Source organism: Parasteatoda tepidariorum, chromosome 1 (assembly GCF_982258835.1).
Source record: "Parasteatoda tepidariorum strain Cologne lab strain chromosome 1, Ptep-v5.0, whole genome shotgun sequence".
NCBI lineage: Eukaryota > Metazoa > Arthropoda > Arachnida > Araneae > Theridiidae > Parasteatoda > Parasteatoda tepidariorum.
Genome location: NC_141755.1, coordinates 90,213,018 through 90,232,115, shown reverse-complemented (window position 1 = coordinate 90,232,115; position 19,098 = coordinate 90,213,018). Strand labels below are relative to the sequence as shown.

Below are 19,098 nucleotides of genomic sequence, written 5' to 3'. Positions count from 1 at the left end.
TTGCAGAAACAAATAATGCGAATAAATTAAAAACGAGCTGTATTTCCTATTTTGCTTACACTCACTTATTTTATTGATTATAAGTCATAATGGTTCTTCCATCGTTTTTTTTTTTTTGCTATACTCTAATTGTAAGGTTCCTAGCTTAAACTCTATTCTTTATAATTTGTATTTTAAGAGAATATGCATGAAGTGTTAAATATATGTTCCATCATCTTCGATTCTCAATGATAATAGAAGATATTTGTCATCGTTATTTGTTTCAAAAATATAAATTTATTTTTTAATGGTAATGTCTCGTTACTCAAGCAAATAGTTTAGTGGGTGAAAGTGGCATTTTTAAATGATACAAGCTATTTTCCATATGCAGTGCTTTTATATGTTGTTGTTGTTTCTAATGCTACTTGCTAACGAGCAAGCCTGGTTGGTGAAATGAAACGAGTTTGAGACAGAAGCTGCGTTTCTTGTTTTTCAGTGGCGCCATCTATGGCCAAGTATACATCTTCAGACACACACATACGTCACTGCCTTTTTTAAAGGTTGGACATATTCATACCCCATTCATTCATCCACAGATCGTAACTATGACCAGAGAACGATCAATCTCCAAGTCGGTACCACCAAAGGTATTGATTTGCTAAGGGAACTTGGAGGATTTAGGGAAATGCTTAATATAATAAATAGCAAATATAATGAATAATAGAATTAACGCTAATTTCAATGATTTTTTTTGCATATATTATTAAAAATTTAAAATAATGAAGCGTAATAATGTAAATCTGAATGAATAATGAAACGCAATAATATAAATGAAATGATAGAAAATTAATAAGGAAAAAAAATTGAAATTAAACATTTGTTTTTATAAACTATGTGCATTAAATAGGCTTTTATGGGGTTAATATGCTTTACCGAAAAGCAAAAAAGTTTTGTGTTAGCAATAAAAAATTGAAATTTTTTACACCTATTTATTCAAAAATATATGCTTCGAGAACAACTTAAAAAAATTCAACAAAAATTTCAGCATTTTGTAAAATTGTAAGTTTATTTAAAATAGAATGTAATAACCGTTAAATAATAAAAACCAAAATAAGAATACTGCAAAAAGACTTTTTTAATACTAAATTAACAAATGTTCTCCTACTTCTGATATAAAATTAAAATAGAATTGAATGAAAAATTTTTGAAAATTTTAATAACGGAAACAATTAATCTGGCACTTCGAAAGAAAAAAATAAAAGATTTTGATTGCTCGATACTTAGCTTTTTAGAAAAAGTGGCTTTTCATATTCCTGTTACCGAGAAAGCGTTATTTCAATCTTCGATTATCAAAGTAGCTTCCCCTTCATAATTTTCCTTACGTCGAGTTACTATGGCAACCGATTATAAAAGTGCAAGTTCATTAGAAATGGAGATTAACTTGAAAGTGAAACAGTGACAATAAAAAATTGACAGTAAAAATATTTCGTAAAATTTTTTTTAAACGCCGGGCGATTTTTTATAAATTTTTATATGTCAAGTAATCTATTTTGAAAAATTTTATGCGATAGATTTATAGATTATAAGTAGTATTTATGCGTGTAAATATCATCCCTTGTATTTTACAGCAATTTTTTTTAATGGTGGGCCCTTGGGATGTATTGTTCCATTGACCAGGAGTGCCAGAACTGCTACTCTCCTCTCGTTACCCAGTGGACACCTGTGGCGAAGCCCACGTCACACAACCACAAACCCGTTTATAGGGCGGGTCACATTCACACAATCACACGAAGGAGAAAGGACATAGAACACAGAGAGAAAGAAACATCCACGCCCTGAGCGGGATTCGAACTCGCAACCATCGGCTCCGCAGTCAGGCAAGCTAACCACTCGGCCACCTGGTCGGCTTTTACAGCAAAATAAATCCCTTGTATTTTACTGCAAAACTTGCTACCAGCTAAAATTTACAAAGTTCCTATTTTGAACAATGCTGTAAATACTTCAGTAGACTGCTAGCATATCACTTTAATGATGATTTATACTTATATGTTAACTCAGTAAAGATGTAACGGTTAGTGGCGCTTCGCACCAAACACCGAGATTACACAGATATCCAGCTTCAATAGACTGATGCAAATTCCACAATTTACTGTTAAGGACAGTGCACAACACTGTCAGAAACATTAACGTATGAATTGACAGGGATGTGCTGTTATATTCACAGCACTGCCAGAAACAAGATATCGTGATATAAACAACAGTTTGTTGTATTAGTCTATGTATTTTGTAAAATTCCCGTAAGTTTCTGCATTGCTCAAAACAGCAACTTTGCTGTAAATTTTATATCACTTGCTAGCAGTCGCGTTGCAAGACACTATTTCTGTAAAATAGAAACTATTTTTGACAGAGTAGTTAAGTTACATTAAAAATCCAACTTTGAGTTTGAAGTTAACAATTTAAAAAGTGAATTAATTTTTTATAATTTTTTTTAATTAGCTTTATTAATTATTTTTCTTTATCTGATGTAATATAATTAATCGAAATTTAAAATAATCGATTTTTGTTTCACATTTGAATTCTGCATAATCTGCACTGTAAAAAATTGCGGATCAAACTACGGTAAAAAAATTTTGGCACTCAGAGTGAACATTTGTAAAATTCATTTTACTGTAAAATCTGATAACGAAATTTTTAAATTTTTTACAGTAATATTTATTTTAATTACAGAAACTCAGTAATTTTACAGTAAATATTACTGTAAAAATTACAGTGTATCAGATTCTGAGTTCAGAAAAATATCACCGTAAAAAAATACTGGCACCGTCAGTAGGGTAATATTTTTGAAATAAATATTACCCTACTTTATTTGTACGGCTAAAAGTGTACAGGTATATATAGAGGTGTATACTGTAATTACAGTGTGGACGTTCCCTGCGTCAACGAAGCCCACTATACTTCAATAAAAAGAATAATAAATATGTAAAAATAAGAACTTAAATTCGAAAAAAAATATTTTAAAATTTTTTTGGTATCAGTTACTTTTCAGTTGGGCATTGTGTTATTCAATGCGATTAATATTATATTCATGACTTATTTCATCCCCTACAAAGAACGGATATTATGAAATAAATATTAACAATGAAATGAAATAACTCTTTTTTGAAAAACTACGTTTATTCAAGTAGGCGGAGAAAGATAAAATAATTTCATTTTTTTCTTACTTAAAATGAAAAATTTTTCTTGCGTCATTTTTGTAATAAACGCTAATACTCACAAACAATTTCCCTTTTACCCAACGTATTTAGTTTAGGTCGAACATTAAAAATTTTTTTTCTGTTTAGACTACTTGAAAAACCTTTTTTTTTAAGTTTTAGCTTTGTTTTATTGGACTTTTCTTTCTTTAATATCTCTAAATTAGTTTATCAAATTATGTTTCTCAGTTTCATATATAATTCGGATAAAAGAATGGTTATGTATAATAAGGAATAAAATAATTTTATTTTTGTCTTACTTAAAATGAAAAATTTCTCATGCGTCATTTTTGTAATAATCGTTAATACTCACAAAAATTCCCCTTTTACCCAACGTATTTAGTACAGGTCTAACAAAAATTATTTTTCTGTTTAAGCTACTTCAAAAATCTCTTTTTATTAAGTTTTAGCTTTGATTTATTGTATTTTCTTTTCTTTAACATCTCTAAGTTAATTTATCAAATTATGTTTTTCAGTTTCATATATAATTCGGATAAAAGAATGGTTATGTATAATAAGGAATTCGGATATTAGTTTGAGTTTTTCGAAAATCAGAACAGAGAATGTTTATGATTTTTATTATTTTCCTAAAAAATAAGAAGTACTAATTTGATTATTTGGATGCATTTTCAATTAAGCATTACCATGAGTATAGTTTGAAATTTTTGGTTTTATAAACTTTCGTTTATGCCTGTTAATTCTTTGTTAAAAGTTATAGAGAAAACAATATTTTTTTAAAAATTTTTTGATAAAAAAATCGAAGAAAATAACCATAAGAAACTAACATATGTGTGAAACGCAGGAAATGGCACTCACGTTTCGAAGCAGATCTTCTTAATTTTAATTTCAAAAACAATGATTTCCATTTGTTTTATTTGATTATTTTTTAGTCTAAGTGGATTTTTTTACAAATAAAATTCTCTAAAGGATATTGTCAGAGCACTAAAATCGTATTTTTAAAGCCTGACAATATAGTTTAGTTATATTTAAATTTTGGATTTTATGTCTGAATTTTTGAAAGTAAAGCAAAAGCAAAAAAGAACTTTAAAGTATTGCAGCAAAAGAGAAAAAGAAAACTGAAAAAAAAAAAAAAACATTCGAAACACGAAAGTTTTTTCAATTAAGAGACAATAACTTCCTCTCAAGAATAGTGAACTTAATAAGGTAAAAATATCCTAATTTAAAAACCTGACCATAAATTTCCAGTTTATCGAAATTTGGTATTTCATATGCAGGAATTTGTAAGAATAAAGTGAAAGTAAAAAGAAAAATTTTATAAATATGATTATACCGAAACAGTAGAAAGTTTCCCTCATGAGTTTGAGATTTTTTAGGACAAAAACATCTGATTTCAGAAACCTGATAATAAATTCCAGTTCATCTAAATTTGGTATTTTTTAAAAAAAGAAGTAAGAAAAAATACAAATAAAAAATAAATAAATAAAATAAATATTAGCCTTTATTATAAATATGTTTCCAATTTTTACTTCATTTCCCGAATTGGACGAAAAATATAATTTTGTAGAAGAATAGCTGAAAAACAGCAGCTATTTTGAATACCTTCGTGGCGGAAGTATGCAAATATAATGATAATAAAAACTGATAAAAAATAAAACTAGTGATCTGTTTTGTATATTTTTGGAAATCTCTTTTAAGCATAAGGAAATATACATATTTTTTAAAGTGAAAGGACTTTCGCAACATTCCGGGAAATCACAAAACTGATATATCAAATAATATACTTTTATCTTAGGACTAATAATTTATTTTTTAAATCTGAAAAAAGAGAAAATGTATCAACTATTGTCAGTTTAATACGGATTGCTCATTGTTAATTGTCACGCTACGGACATCAAACTGCAAATATTTAATAAAAGGAATCATGCTATTTTTTTGTAACTAATCCATGCAATGAGTATTATGTGCTAGCCAACAGTAATTCTAATCGCGAGATATAAAAATTCCATTACAAACTCAAATCCATTAATAACAATTTTCCTGTTATATGCACTATATAAAGCAATATAAAATTTTAAATAACTATTCACTCAGTAAACTCTTCATTTTCAAATCAGCTCGCTCTATCCAAAATGTCTGTATTTCTCGTCTCAGCTCTTTGTTTGATTTTTGCTACTGGATTTGCATCAGCTGATCCACCAAGTCCTGAAGAAATGCGGATGGCGAAAACTTTGCTATGTAAGTTTAACGTAAACCAATTTATAATTTAATCAAATTCATTATTTCCTTAAAACTGAAAATTAAAATTCTCAGGAAAATTCTCTTTTGATTTTTATTTATTATTTCAGAATTTTAAATTAAATAATAGATTGCTTAATCAATTTTTTATAGAATAAAGTTTTCTTTAAATTTAGTAGCTGATAAAAGATTTAAACAAAATTATCAGATCCATACTCGGTTGGTTTTTTTATAGGGAGATAGGAAGGTATATATATATATATATATATATATATATATATATATATATATATATATATATATATATATATATATATATATATATATATATATATATATATATATATATATATATATATATATATAATATATATATATATGTAATTATATGTATATATGTAATTATATATATGTATATATATATATATATATATATATATATAATTATATATATATATATATATATATATATATATATATATATATATATATATATATATATATATATATATATATATATACGTCTTTTGAGAGACATTCAGTATTATGCAATGATGCTTTTGTGATTTAAAACTACGAATCATAAAAAATTATCAACTGTGTAATATGGGCAGGAATATTCCACCACCAACAACTTTAGTTCTAATGATGAAATTCAAACTAAGGAAAATTTTAATGACTCAACGGAATGGCCTTAACTATTCTAATTTGTGCTAAATGTTATTTCATTTATAGAATCAGTCACTAAAACATGCTTTCCACTTTAATTTTGATTGCTTTAATATTTTTATGCTAAGACATGGGGTGTTGCAGCAACTGGAAAATATGCTCGCAATTACATTATTAATTCGTTCATTAATTAAATAGTAACATAGTTATAGCTATATTACAGTTAATATAGCTATAACTAAGTCAGGTCAGGAGAGTATTCGAAAGTTTTGGAGACTCTTAGTGTGTTTTGCCACGTTTCGTATCCTTAATGGAGTGCTTTAATATTTAGAATTTTCTGCACGTAGTTAAAAAAGTCTCCCCAAAAATAATTTCATGTAAAAATAACTTTAAATAAGTATTTTTTGTTTAATAATGGTTGAAATTCCTGAATTAACTAATTTTTACTTCATCTTAAAATGTGTAATTTTCAAGATAAAGTACGAAATTTATTTTTTGAGAAATTAAAGTTTAAAAATACTGCCTCTATGAAATTTTGAAAAATTTCTTGAACAATTCGATCGATTTCCTTTTAAATTTTGTATTTTGGCACTTAAAATTATGCAGCTTAAAATGGTGAAAACTTGCATCCATCACTATTGAAATAATTTTCTACTCTTGTTAAGTAAATTAATAAAAAATAGTAAATAATAACCAAAAATTATTTTTTGAATGGAACTATCTTTGGAATTGCCATTTATTTTATAATTGTTTGTAAAAGTTTTTCGATTCACTTAAAAAGTTTACGAGGTTTTCTCGGGAACGATCCCATTGATTTCGTTCACATTTTGAATTTTTTTCATTTAAAATTGCATTCGTTAAACTGATGTAAGCAACTGTGTACCTTGCTTACATCACTTTGCTTGCTGTGTACCTATTATTAAGAAATATAATTATAAAAATATTAAAAAATGGCAACTGATGATTAAAAATTATTTTTTACAAGGAATTATCTTTAGATATCTTTAGATAGAGTGAGTGCAAAAATATTTTGATTCGGTTAGAAAAAATTCAGATATAGCGAAATTGTTTTTAAAAAAAAGCAATATTGAGAAGCCATACTTTAGACCATTCTCTTGCATAAACTATACGGATCATATTTTTCCAATTGCGGCTACTCCCTTCCCCGCATTTTGAAATCCGTCTAGTAAAAGATGCGTTTATTCACAAAAAGGTTCTTTTTTGTCTCTGAATCTGTAATTTAATTAATAGTTAGCACTAATTAATTAGTATATTTGAGACTACCCTTTTGAACCTATAACATTAACACTTTGTTTGCGTAAGACTCGGACTCACATGGCTTGAAACTATATTCATGACTCGGAAAGATAAACATTTGTCAATGTAAAAACTTTATTAGCTTCAAAAATTAAGGTTGAAGAAATAGACATATTTCGAGCTCTCAAAACGGACGCCCATTAACAAGACCTATGAACATATTCTGGGTAAGTTTTGAAGCTGACGAAGTTTATCGATTCAAAAATAATATATTATTATTCGCAAAATACATTACCTTCAAACACTGAATTGGAATTCTACACGAAAAATTCAGCTTGAAAGATCATTTTCCGTTGAATGCCTAAAAACATTCTACACTCTAAAAGCTGTGGTCTTATCCGAAATCAGTAATAAAAAAACACTAAAAATTGTGTGTTAGCATGTGTTCATAAGCATTTAAAGGATGTAGTTTAATCTTATCTCCAATAAATGAGAAAGCTTACACTAAGTTCATTAAGTTACACTAAGCTCACTAGGTTACAGTAAATAAGCATTTAAACCAGTCATGAATTATTTTCGTCAATTTTGTCCTACGTTTATCATGAGAAAGTAAATTGTTTTGTTTTTATTTTGCTGAACATTCCACTGAAACGGAAATAAAATGTTATAAAAGGCATGTATCTTTTTAGTTGTATAATAGTTGTATTTGTTGTAAAATAACGATAATTATATTTTCCTTAAAATATTTACATAAATCTGTCAATGGGATACCTGCAAGTGACGTAGTGTGGCTATCTCGATCCTGATTGGTTGTTGAAACGTGGCATTAGTTTACGTTAGCAACTGTTCTTTCCATTATATTTCAAGTAAGCCAAGCCAATCAAGCATCAATTCTCTTAAATAATACATTCTAAATTCTTTCACAAAGATTCTTTCTCAAAGATTTCAATTCTTTCACTATATATTTACACAGAGACTTGAAACAAAGACTGGCATGTGGAAGTCATGTGGAACATAAGCAAACTAATTATGCATCAAAGTTGCCAGGTACGCAAAACAAAAATATATCACGTTTACAATAAAATACGCAAACAAATAATGAATCTAAGTTAAGTAAAAGAAGTAGAAGAGAAAGAATTATATTTCAACTGATTCAATGTGTGATACGGCTCTGCATGTATTTAATTAACGTATCTTTAATTAACATTCTAATTTTTGTAAAGAAACTCAGCTCAACTTTAATACGCCATTTTGCTGATAAAGATAAGCAGGCGCTGACGTCATAGGATACATGTGTGGGTATGGGAGGTCTTCTTCTTGAAGTGCAGGCACCCAATAGTATTAAATAATTTAATATAATAATTTATTTCTATCCGCTTCTTTTTTGCTAAGCCTAGATCTAATTCATATTTTTTTCTCTCTGCTGTGTGTATGTTTGATTAACAAACTGATTTCATTTTTAAAAAATTTTTGTTTGGATTTTATATTAATAATTCGCAGTTAATAATTTTTTAAATGCTGTACTTAACATCAAGTAGCATTTAAAAAAATTGGTGTTTCACTTTAACAGGGTGCAAATTTTGTTCTTAATTAAGCGAAACACCTAGATCAAAGAATTATGTATGGCGCTTCAATGCACCACTTTGCTGTTAAGTATGTAGTTGGCACGATTTTTGGCCTTAAGGTACATCAAAATTTTTTACACTATATGTGCTCCATAGAACACCTGAATTATAAAATGTTCTGGTGATGTATCAAGCTTTTACATTTTTCATTTTTGTGTGTAAAGTTATTTAAAACCTTAAATTAAAAAATAAATTATATTTTAAAGGCGGTGATAAGGATAATAAACCGGCTCAATGCATTGGTGCAATGGATTTTACTGGAGCAATAGTGAGTATTTTACAATTTTTATTGTTTTTTTTAATGCATTGTACATTTTCTAATTTTCCGTTTAATTTTACTAAATCACTCATTACTCAATCTACTAAATCACTCATTAAAAGAGCATTTATTTTTAAAACAGAGCTAAAGCATTAATAAATCAAACTCAATATTAGCTTACGAAAGTGGAATCAAAGATATAAAGGAAATCCGGGATGCTCCTTTCTAAACCGGACATCATTTAGCACTCTTATCCGCAATCGAATTTCGTCAATAAACAATAGCGCCTGCCTTTTATTCACTCCTCGGGCAACCCCATTTTCGCGCAATGTGGTTCTTTTATTTAATTTATTATTTTTTTGATCGTCTTCCTAAGTTACGTTTTTATTATATTAAAAAAAGAGAGAGGCAGAAAAAAATTAATATTGTTTTTTAAATATTGCGAATAAAATTAATGGCTATACTTTATTTTTATACATTACTTTATCATCGAAATTTAAGTAGGAATTCAAAGAAACTTACAGGCATAAAACTATACTTCTTTAAAATGTTTTCATTTTTGTCTGACTATGGGTATCAAGTCTTAACTAACAAAGAGCGCATCATTTAAAGTAAAAAAAACCCTCTATCACCGTGGGAAAACTCCCTTTTTTCCTGACGTCTTTCGAAAATATTGAGCTCTACATTTTTTCACTGAAGGATAGAGTTGAGATCTATAGTGTTTTTTGATAAAAGTCAGTTCTGCTTTGGTGATAACTTTATATTGGTTAGAAGAAGGTCAGGTGTACGCCTGCAACCGACCTTTCTCCTGCCTAGACCTATGCCTGGAGTTATGATCTGGGGAGCTATTTTCTATGACAGCAGGTGCACTCTTATGCTTATTCCACGCACCTTCATTGCAAATTTGTTCGTCATCCTGGTGATTCTTATGTTTTGTAGCCATTCATAAGCAACAATCAAGGGTTTTCCAACAGGATAACGCTAGCTTTCATACTGCTGTTGTAACTCAATATGCTTTACAGAATTTCGGCACGTTGCCTTGGCCTGATAGTTCATCTGATCATTCACCAATCGAGCATGTAGTATGGGACATCATTGGACGACAACTTCAGCGCCATCCACAACCAGCACTAACTATCCTCGTATTGACTGACCAAGTGCAACAGGCATGGAACTTCGTCCCACAAATTGACATACGTCATCTGTATGACACAATGCATGCTCGTTTGCATGCTTGCATTCAAAATTCTGGTGGTTACACCGGTTATTAATGTACCGGTATTTCACAAATGAAATGGTTTTACTATTAATCGCATTAACCTGTGATCTTGAAATTTTAATCAATTAAATATGTTACTCAAACAAACGCATTGCTTAAATTTCATTACTCTACAATAATTTTTTCTTGGAGTTGGTACTTTTTTCCCGTCAGTGTACATTTACAAAGATTACCATTGTATACAAGATTATATGCATGAACCACAGGTGCCAAAACAACTTCAAAAACTTAAAGAACACTGTGGCGTAACTACCACTACAATTATTAAACATCAATTCACTAGTACATAAATCATGCCAACTTAATTCAATCTTGAGATTCCTTTTGATAGATGAAGGTTGTCATTGTCTAAGGGTCTTTCCCCACATTGGTGACCTGCGGACGCGATATGATCACGACTACCTCGATGTATGGTCAAAATTGAATAGTTGACCTACTATTTGTGACTGTGCAATCATCATCCTCTCCCTGTTGCTTCTCAGTCTCATTTACACTCAACGGGATCCTGCACACACTCGACTGCTAATAGCAACACAGGAGAATCCGAACGCACAGCCATGAACTTAATACAGATCTCATGGCTAAAGCTCAAAACCCGGTGACCTTAATCCAACTCTCCGGGTCTTTCACAAATATAGCAACTAGTGGAATCCGTTCATCGAATTCTATCCCTGAGAAATTCTGGTGGGGGAGTATTGTGGCGTAACTACCACTACAGTTATTAAACAATAATTCACTAGTATATAAGTCATGCTAACTTAATTCAATCTAGAGGGACCTTTTGATAGATGAAGGTTGGCATTGTCTAAAGGTCTTTCTCCACAAACACATTGATAAAGAATCAGCAAAATATGTGGAGCAAATTTGATAACACATTAGATGTTTGTTTTGCAACCAAAGAAAGATAGGTTTATCTTTTGTATTTAATATATATATATATATATATATTTGCATTTAATTTCGTGTATATATAACAGTTTCGAACAAATATTTGCTCCAAACCAGATTTCGTTTGCGTTTCCCCTGTGTAATATTCATTTTTTTATTATATTTTTTAGAATGAAGAAGAACTTAAAAGCTGCTGCTCTGGAATGCAGGGTTGTAAAGCAGAACACATTATAAACTTCATATGTGCAGAACAAACAGATGAAGAAAAAATGTCATCAGTATGTAGAAATTTTAATACTAGTTTAGAAAGTAGTATTTTTATGGGAATATACTGAGAAAATACTGCTATAACATTTCCAAAAAACAAAATTTTTTTATGCCTTCTTTTATTTACCTGCAGCCTGCTGTGGGCCTTGTCTTGCTGAACTATGTTATTCCAAACCTTCTTGCTCTTAAGATTTCTAGAAAGAAATTTTCATAAGTTCGAACATTTTTTTTCAAATTATTTTTTTTTAAATCTCTATTTTTATCGTCCCCTGGGTCTTGTTGTTGTAGTTCATTTACGTCGGACTAGAGCTGCGCAGTGGGCTATTGGCGACGGTTTGGGAAACATCCCTGAGTATGATCCGAAGACATGCCTTCACAATTTTGATCCTCTGCAAAGGGGATGGCACCCCTGCATCGGTAACCCGACGACCTGCACGCGAAGTCGAGCACTTTACGGTAGAACAGTTTAACGAGGACCCATACCGCACACCCTCGGTCCCTACGCAGACTAATCCAAGTAGTCACCCACCAGCACGCTGACCCCAGCCCGTGATGCTTGACTTCGGTGATGTCTTAACGATCAGTCCACAACGGGACACCTGGGTCTTAAGTTGATTGGTTTTCAGTTAATTTTTTATTTACTAAACTCATATTTTTGTTCATTCTTCCTGTAGGATCCATTCATTAATCGAATGATGATTTCGTTTTATTAAATGCACCAGTTTACAATTATTTCGAATCGTTCACTGCAAATAGTTTTCTTGAATTCGTCTAAAACTTCTTTTTTTAACTTTTTTGTGAATTTGAAATGTGAATAACGTGTTTCCATCTTTGTTCGTTCACTACCATGAATTAATACTGGCCCGATAACTGTTTCATAAATTTTCAATTTAATTTATTTAACTTTTTTTACACATTGTGTAGATTTTTGCATAATTCTAATTATGCAGATTTTAAATTTAACTTTCTTGGAGTACAAACTTTTTTTAAAAACAATAGCTTGTAAGTTGAGAAAAACTTGGAAGATAATTTTAGCATAGACTGAAACCTTCTGAAGAAGCAATTTACGGAAATAGAGAGATTTTGCATATGGTTATGGTTCCCCCTATCTCTAACATTAACGCTATTTGATCTTAAAAGCGTATGTGCGAGAAATTCGTTACAAATCGCTGTAGCCTTAAGGGGTAAAAAATAAGGTTTGTGTAATGGTTAAAGTAAGGCAAACGCTATGCCAAAAGTTCTCTAAAAATCTATCTTTTACACCCTAACAGCTTTAGAAATCGATGTAGCATACGAGATGACATTTAAAACAATTTTTTAAAATTTTATTTCAATTCTAAATTGACTATTTTTTCAGCTTAATTAGCGAGTGATATTTCAATACTATTCTTTACTAGGTGATAAAATTCTATGGCATTTAGAAAATTTTTAACACATATTTTATAGTTCAAGGATATTTAGTTCAAGGATATTTAGTCCAAACCTATTTTCATAATTTTTTCATTATTTTGTATTGACTTAGGTTAAATTAAATGAAAAATATTATATTTTATAGTTCAAGGATATTTAGTCTAATTCCTCTCTAAGAAATTATCAATCGCTTAGCTTAGGGGTTTGATAAAAATTCTTTTAATATCCCCTTACTCTCTCTTTGAGACAGAATTTTTATCAAACCTATTTTTATACTTTCTTCATTATTTAGTATTAACTTAGGTCAAATTAAATGAAAAATATTATATTTAGCTTTTTAATGATTTATGGTCATGAAATACAGCATGAAACACTAAGTCTTTTTCTGCGTTAAAGGTATAATCTTCCTAACACGCATTCACTTCAAACAATCACTTTCAAACTTCAAACAAAAATTTCCAAACAATTTAATGGACTTAATTGTAGTTATTTAGATCCAAGAGAAACAGTTATTCATCATTGAAATTTCGTTAATTTACGAAACCAATTATAGATACAATTTTAAATATGAATGAAAAAAATTTTTAAACTACTTTTTTGAATTTTATATTTTAGTATAAATATAATTCCGGTAATCTAACGTATTTTTTTGTACTTATTAGACATTTTTTTATAATTAAATATTGCCAAAATATATCTTCGGAAAATTTTAGCACCTATCTTATTGTTCCAGAAAATTTTATCAAATCTTTCTTTCGCTAAACATTTGAGAAAGAGTGCGATAAATTTCTTTGAATTTCCTCGTTAAGAAATTTTTTCCCCTATTGGTTATTAAGTAATGAATTTCTTACGAAGAAATTTCCCGTAATCACCGTCGAAATGCCAGTTCAACATTTGTCAAAAACTGCTTAAATATTTCATAATAAGAGTTGAGATTATGATAGAGTAAAAGTGAAAACTTTACGTGAAAGAAACGAGGAGCAAGAAAAAGGTGAGGTAAAGGACATTTAATTTCGCCCCGTTTTCTCTTGTATTTTGCATACGCCTACCTAAAAACGCATTATGCACAGTAGGTGCAATAAATAAATGAAATAACTGAACTTCTTACGCCGGGATAGCCTGGTCGTTAGGCTCATGTCCGAGAGTTCATGGGTTCGGACCCCGCCGGCCGAAGATTCCCCGTGAAGTAAATGGTGACTGATGAACGTTAAATCTGTCGAGTCGCAAAGTCCATCAAGTCCCCATAACAAATCAATACCTCTGGAACTGATTTGGGATTGATCGTTCTCTGATTCAGGTCAAAATTACGATCTGTGGATGAATGTAGAATGGATGTATGAATGGGTCCACCCTATAAACAGGTGGGACGTATGGGTGTGGTAAAAGTCGAATTCTTGGCCATAGATGGCGCCACTGAAAACCAAGAACTATCGCAACCCTCTGCCTTAACAGGCATACGAAGGAAGGAACTGAATTTCTTATCTAACACTCAGTTTTTCATGCCCTAAGATACAATTTTATTGGTTTGGGTAGGTCTTAAGCATGCAGATCGATTCCGTAACTACACACACAAGATAAATAAATAAAAAAATTAAATTACAATAAAAAAATAAATAATAATTATAACCTTTTTTCAACGATTTCGGAAATTTGACCGTTAAAATATGGCGGAAGGAGTCTTCTGTAATCTGAAAACTATGAGTTCAATAATGCTGTCATTGTACGGTGGAACGATTTAAAATCTTGATGCAATTAATTTACTTTTTGCGCGCATTTAGTCATTTGGAGTGCATTAATCACATCTTACTTTTTTCAGTGTATTGAATGCATGAAGGGTAGTGTTAGCGACGAGGTAAGTGAATCATTTTCATGCAAAATATTTCATTTTTGAATAATAGATGTTTGATATGGAAAAATTGTTGACTGTACTATCTTTTAATTATTACAGAGTTTAAAATACGTTTTTAAAACTAAAGAAAAAATTGCACACAGTAAGAGAAGCAAAATTGATATTTAAGAGAAGAAAAAAGAACAAAAACGTTATCGAAATGAGACCGATAGTTGAAGCATTTTCGCAGCAGATCATAGTGGGCCAAGGGGTCATGGTTAATAATTTTCTGACCAATAAAAAGATAGTGGCAATGTGGACAGCATTGCGCACCAATCGTCTTTACTTTCAGGGAAAATTATAATCGAAAACTGGAGGGGGTAGTTTCAAACAACGAACAGGGTTTGAAGTCCAGTACTTCTCAATGATAGCTCAGTGCCTTAATCATTGAGTCATCCCAGCTCAGAGCAGTAGAGATCGAACAATAATTGAGTTGAATTAAAATCATCAAAACCAGTTTGAATACCGGATTAAATTTTAAGTTGTTTCTCAAAATCCCCTATCCATTTCTTTTCAATTTCCTAACATAAACAAACAGGTTTTGCTGAATGTTTTTATTCTAGTTAAGGATTTGTCAGGTGTCGTCAATGTTCAACCTTTTTCCTCGCTTTAATATTTATTTATTAAAGAAGAATTCTACTGTTTGCATGTTTTTGTACTTCATTGTTGACAAAGGTTTTAAAAAATATGTATAAAGAGCGGTGATTACGAAACGCCGTGTTTGTGAAATGAGAATAAAATTCGTCTAGAATAGGATATATTGAAACATTCGTTTGAGAATTTTATCCACGCTTTATAGAAAATATTCTCTCGCTCTTTCCAAGAATTATTATGAGATTTGTTTATCGTTTTCAGTTGAATCCTCAATTTTAAGCAATTAGTTTATTTCCTTCTACAAAACACTTATAACTCAACAAATAAATTGTTTTAAAATTCGGCACATGTATAATATCCTAAACTAATTTTTGTTCAACAAAACAAAAAAAAAAAGTAAGTCTTCGCTGAAGAAATAGTTTCAAAGCTGAAATGCGAGGAATTAAAAATAAATTTTGAAGCATTTAAAGCAAATCAAATTTCAAAGTTAAAGAAAAAAATAACAACAAACAAAAAATGTTTTCAATATTTCCAACAAAAAAAAAACAGCATCATTGTTACCCCAGAAATTAAACTATTTTAAATGTAATTAATTAATAAATTTGCTTTTTTTTTGCAGGGAAAGTCAAAATTTCAAGAAATGCAGGTAAGTTAAAATGTTTTATTTTTGAAAAATTTTCATTTCCTTAATAAAAATTCTTCATAGTTCTCAAGTTGTGAAAATAAAGGCGATATTTACATATTCTATTTTTTTAACTATGCTTTTTCCAACTTGCTTTCGTGTCTGTAGCGTTCGAATCTTGTAATACAATTTTGACCACTTTCTGACCAGTCAGAACTCTCAAATCTGTAAAAGAATTTCCTTCTCGATGATAAGCAGGTTAATCGTTTCCTAACCGATACGAGCAGAATTTGTCAAGTTTTATACAAAAAGTGAACTTTTCGTTGATAATAATTCTGATTATCTCAAGAGCATCTAGAGCTCTCAAATTTTAACTAGAACTTTGAGATAAATGGCTAAACAAGTTTTGATCGACTAAAGCATGGTTTTGTTAGCTTTCTGGCAGCTACAAGTATACATTGGCACAATATTATCGTTCAAGCAATTCATCGTCATTCAAATTTGTAAGAAAAGCTAGAGTGTTAAAAATTTCCTTTAAGCTCCGTTCTGAATTTCATCTTCAGTTTCACTCATTTTCTGATCGCTACAAGGCGTTCGCCTTCCAATGAGGTGAACCGGTTTCGAATCCCAGCGATAACCGGTAGATACAAATCCGCATACGGCTTGCACCAACCACAGTGCGGGCGCAAAATATCCTCATTGGTAGACGGATCATGAGTTAAGAGTCCTTTTGCCGTCAGGCTAACCGTGAGAGGTTCTCCTGGTCGTCCTCTCCATGTAACGCAAATAAGGGTTAGTTCCATCAAAAAGTCCTCCACGAAGGAAAATTTCTCCCATTACTTGATCCATGAGTTCCCTTGTCTTCTGGATTGGGTTTAAAATTACAAGGCTACGGAGTTGAGCATTGGTAGTCGTAAACCCAAAAAAATTGCGTCGTCCTTTCAACGACGATTCAAGATAAAAAATAAAAATGAAATGCTCTATTTTATAGCATGTATTTTATTTATCGTCAAACAATTCAGAAGAGCCGTTGTGGTTCAGGGGATAGAACGCTCCCCTTTCAATGAGGGGACGGAGGTTCAAACCTAGCTGCGAATACTGCGCCCGGCTCGCATGGACCTCAGAGATGACATAAAATATGCTCAGTGTTAGACGGATCATGGGTCCCCTTGCCGTTGGGTTAACCATTGGAGGTTTTCATTTCGAAGCAACCCCTAATGCGGGTTAGTTCCATCAAAAACTCTTTAATGAAAGTTAGTTTGTCCCAATGCTTGTTTTCGAGGAGTTCTGTTTTCTGGATTGAGTTCAAGGTTACGGAGTTGAATATTGATAGTAATAAACTCAGAATTGGGTCGGCTGTTCTGCAGCGGTTATGTACAAAAAAAAAAAAATAAATAAATAAATTAAAAGAAGAAACATGCTTGAGCCCGTCCGATTGGTACATAAGGGATGGAGGGTGTAATACGGTAGCTGTTGGATAAATCACACACGTGAACAACCTAATTTAGACTTGGAAAATAGATAACTAAATTTATCAAATGTTGTTTACAGATAATTAACAAACTCGATTTTTTTAAAAATAATTTTAAAGTTCAAGTTTTTAGTTGAAGCACTTTCTGCTTGTAAATATATATCATTGTGGTACACAGTAGAAGAGGGCCAAAATAAACCATATGATGCGTGTTTGTGTGAATGAAGAAAATTAAATTCATTTATTAAAGGACTGATTGTAAAATTTTGGTTGCCAATATTGCAAGCGAAATTTCTCGCCATTTTATCGCCGATCAAAAATTAGGACTATTTCTCTGTATGAACAAACACAAAAGAAAATAGAAGCAAACAAAATAAAAAAATAAGTTTTTTTTTGCTGTCGGATCTAAATGGAGAAACGTAAGATGCGTCGATTTCGCAATAAACTTTTGTTACCACGGAAAATCCAAGTCTCACAGAAGTGCCGCACTCACTTTTTATTTTTAGCTTTAAAGAAATAAAATTATTTTCTTCTTTTCAGTCCACTTGGAAAACGAAGCAGTATTATAATTATTTATTTTATAATTAAGGAACAAAATCTGTATTAAAAAAATATGTCATACTAAAATTTTCAAAGGTGATTGTCGTAAAAACTTAGTCTAAACTAAATTGTCTAAGGCAATTGCCTTTTGGAAAACTCATAAAAATAGAATAAACGATATGATAAGATTTTATAATTAATTACAAAATAAAGACAATTTTAAAAATATTTATTATTTTATTTTAGAAATGTTTCAAATCCAAGTAGACGATATCAGATGGAAGAAAAAGAGTCTTAGGTGCAAGAAGAAAATGAACCTGAAACTGAATATTTAATTTAGTTGAAATGTCAATAAAACTTGATTAAAAATTTTCAATGAATTTTTTTTTTTTCGTATGCAGGAGACTAAAAAATTCAAATGATCTCTAAAAGAGAGTTCCTACATTAAATCATGTATTCCTAAGCAGTTAAAGTAATAAACTAAGATAGATTTAATATTAAAACTTTTAGAACAAAATTTTTCGAAAATTTTTGGACATTTAAGGATACATAAAGTAATAATAATAAAAAAAGGATTAAGATAGTGTAATTGGTTAGAATGCAGAAAACACCACATTTCTGAATAAAATATTTATAAATTTATAAGACCTATGAGATTTAAAAATTAGGAAATTTATGAGATGAATCATTAATGTACATGAAAATATGATATACCAAATCTCTGTATTTAAACAAACTAATCTCCAGCTATGATAATAGATAATAACGTTAAACAATACTTGGCGAGTATGTAAGTAGGTTGGTGATTAAGCCTGTTTATGTTAGACTAATATCTTTTAACAATTGCTGTTGTAAACAAATATTTTGTAAGTGCCAATGAAAACATTTTTAGTTAAAATATTG

At 30.2% G+C, this 19,098-nt stretch overlaps 1 protein-coding gene across 1 annotated transcript; it reads left to right on the top strand.

Moving 5' to 3' along the window:
- The first annotated feature begins 5,038 nt into the window (after positions 1-5,038).
- On the top strand, positions 5,039-18,565 carry LOC107448724 (uncharacterized). Its single transcript, XM_043044158.3, has 6 exons — positions 5,039-5,426; positions 9,184-9,245; positions 11,574-11,681; positions 14,897-14,932; positions 16,182-16,208; positions 18,442-18,565. Exons 1-6 carry the CDS (start codon positions 5,321-5,323, stop codon positions 18,460-18,462), a joined length of 360 nt encoding a protein of 119 aa, XP_042900092.2. The 5' UTR covers positions 5,039-5,320; the 3' UTR covers positions 18,463-18,565.
- Positions 18,566-19,098: the final 533 nt, after the last annotated feature.

Excerpts from the sequence above, each read along its gene's own strand:
- LOC107448724 (XM_043044158.3), top strand. The coding sequence starts at position 5,321 with ATGTCTGTATTTCTCGTCTCAGCTCTTTGTTTGATTTTTGCTACTGGA. Across the intron at positions 14,933-16,181 it reads AGGGTAGTGTTAGCGACGAG|GGAAAGTCAAAATTTCAAGA; the intron begins GTAAGTGAATCA and ends TTTTTTTTGCAG. Across the intron at positions 16,209-18,441 it reads CAAAATTTCAAGAAATGCAG|AAATGTTTCAAATCCAAGTA; the intron begins GTAAGTTAAAAT and ends ATTTTATTTTAG.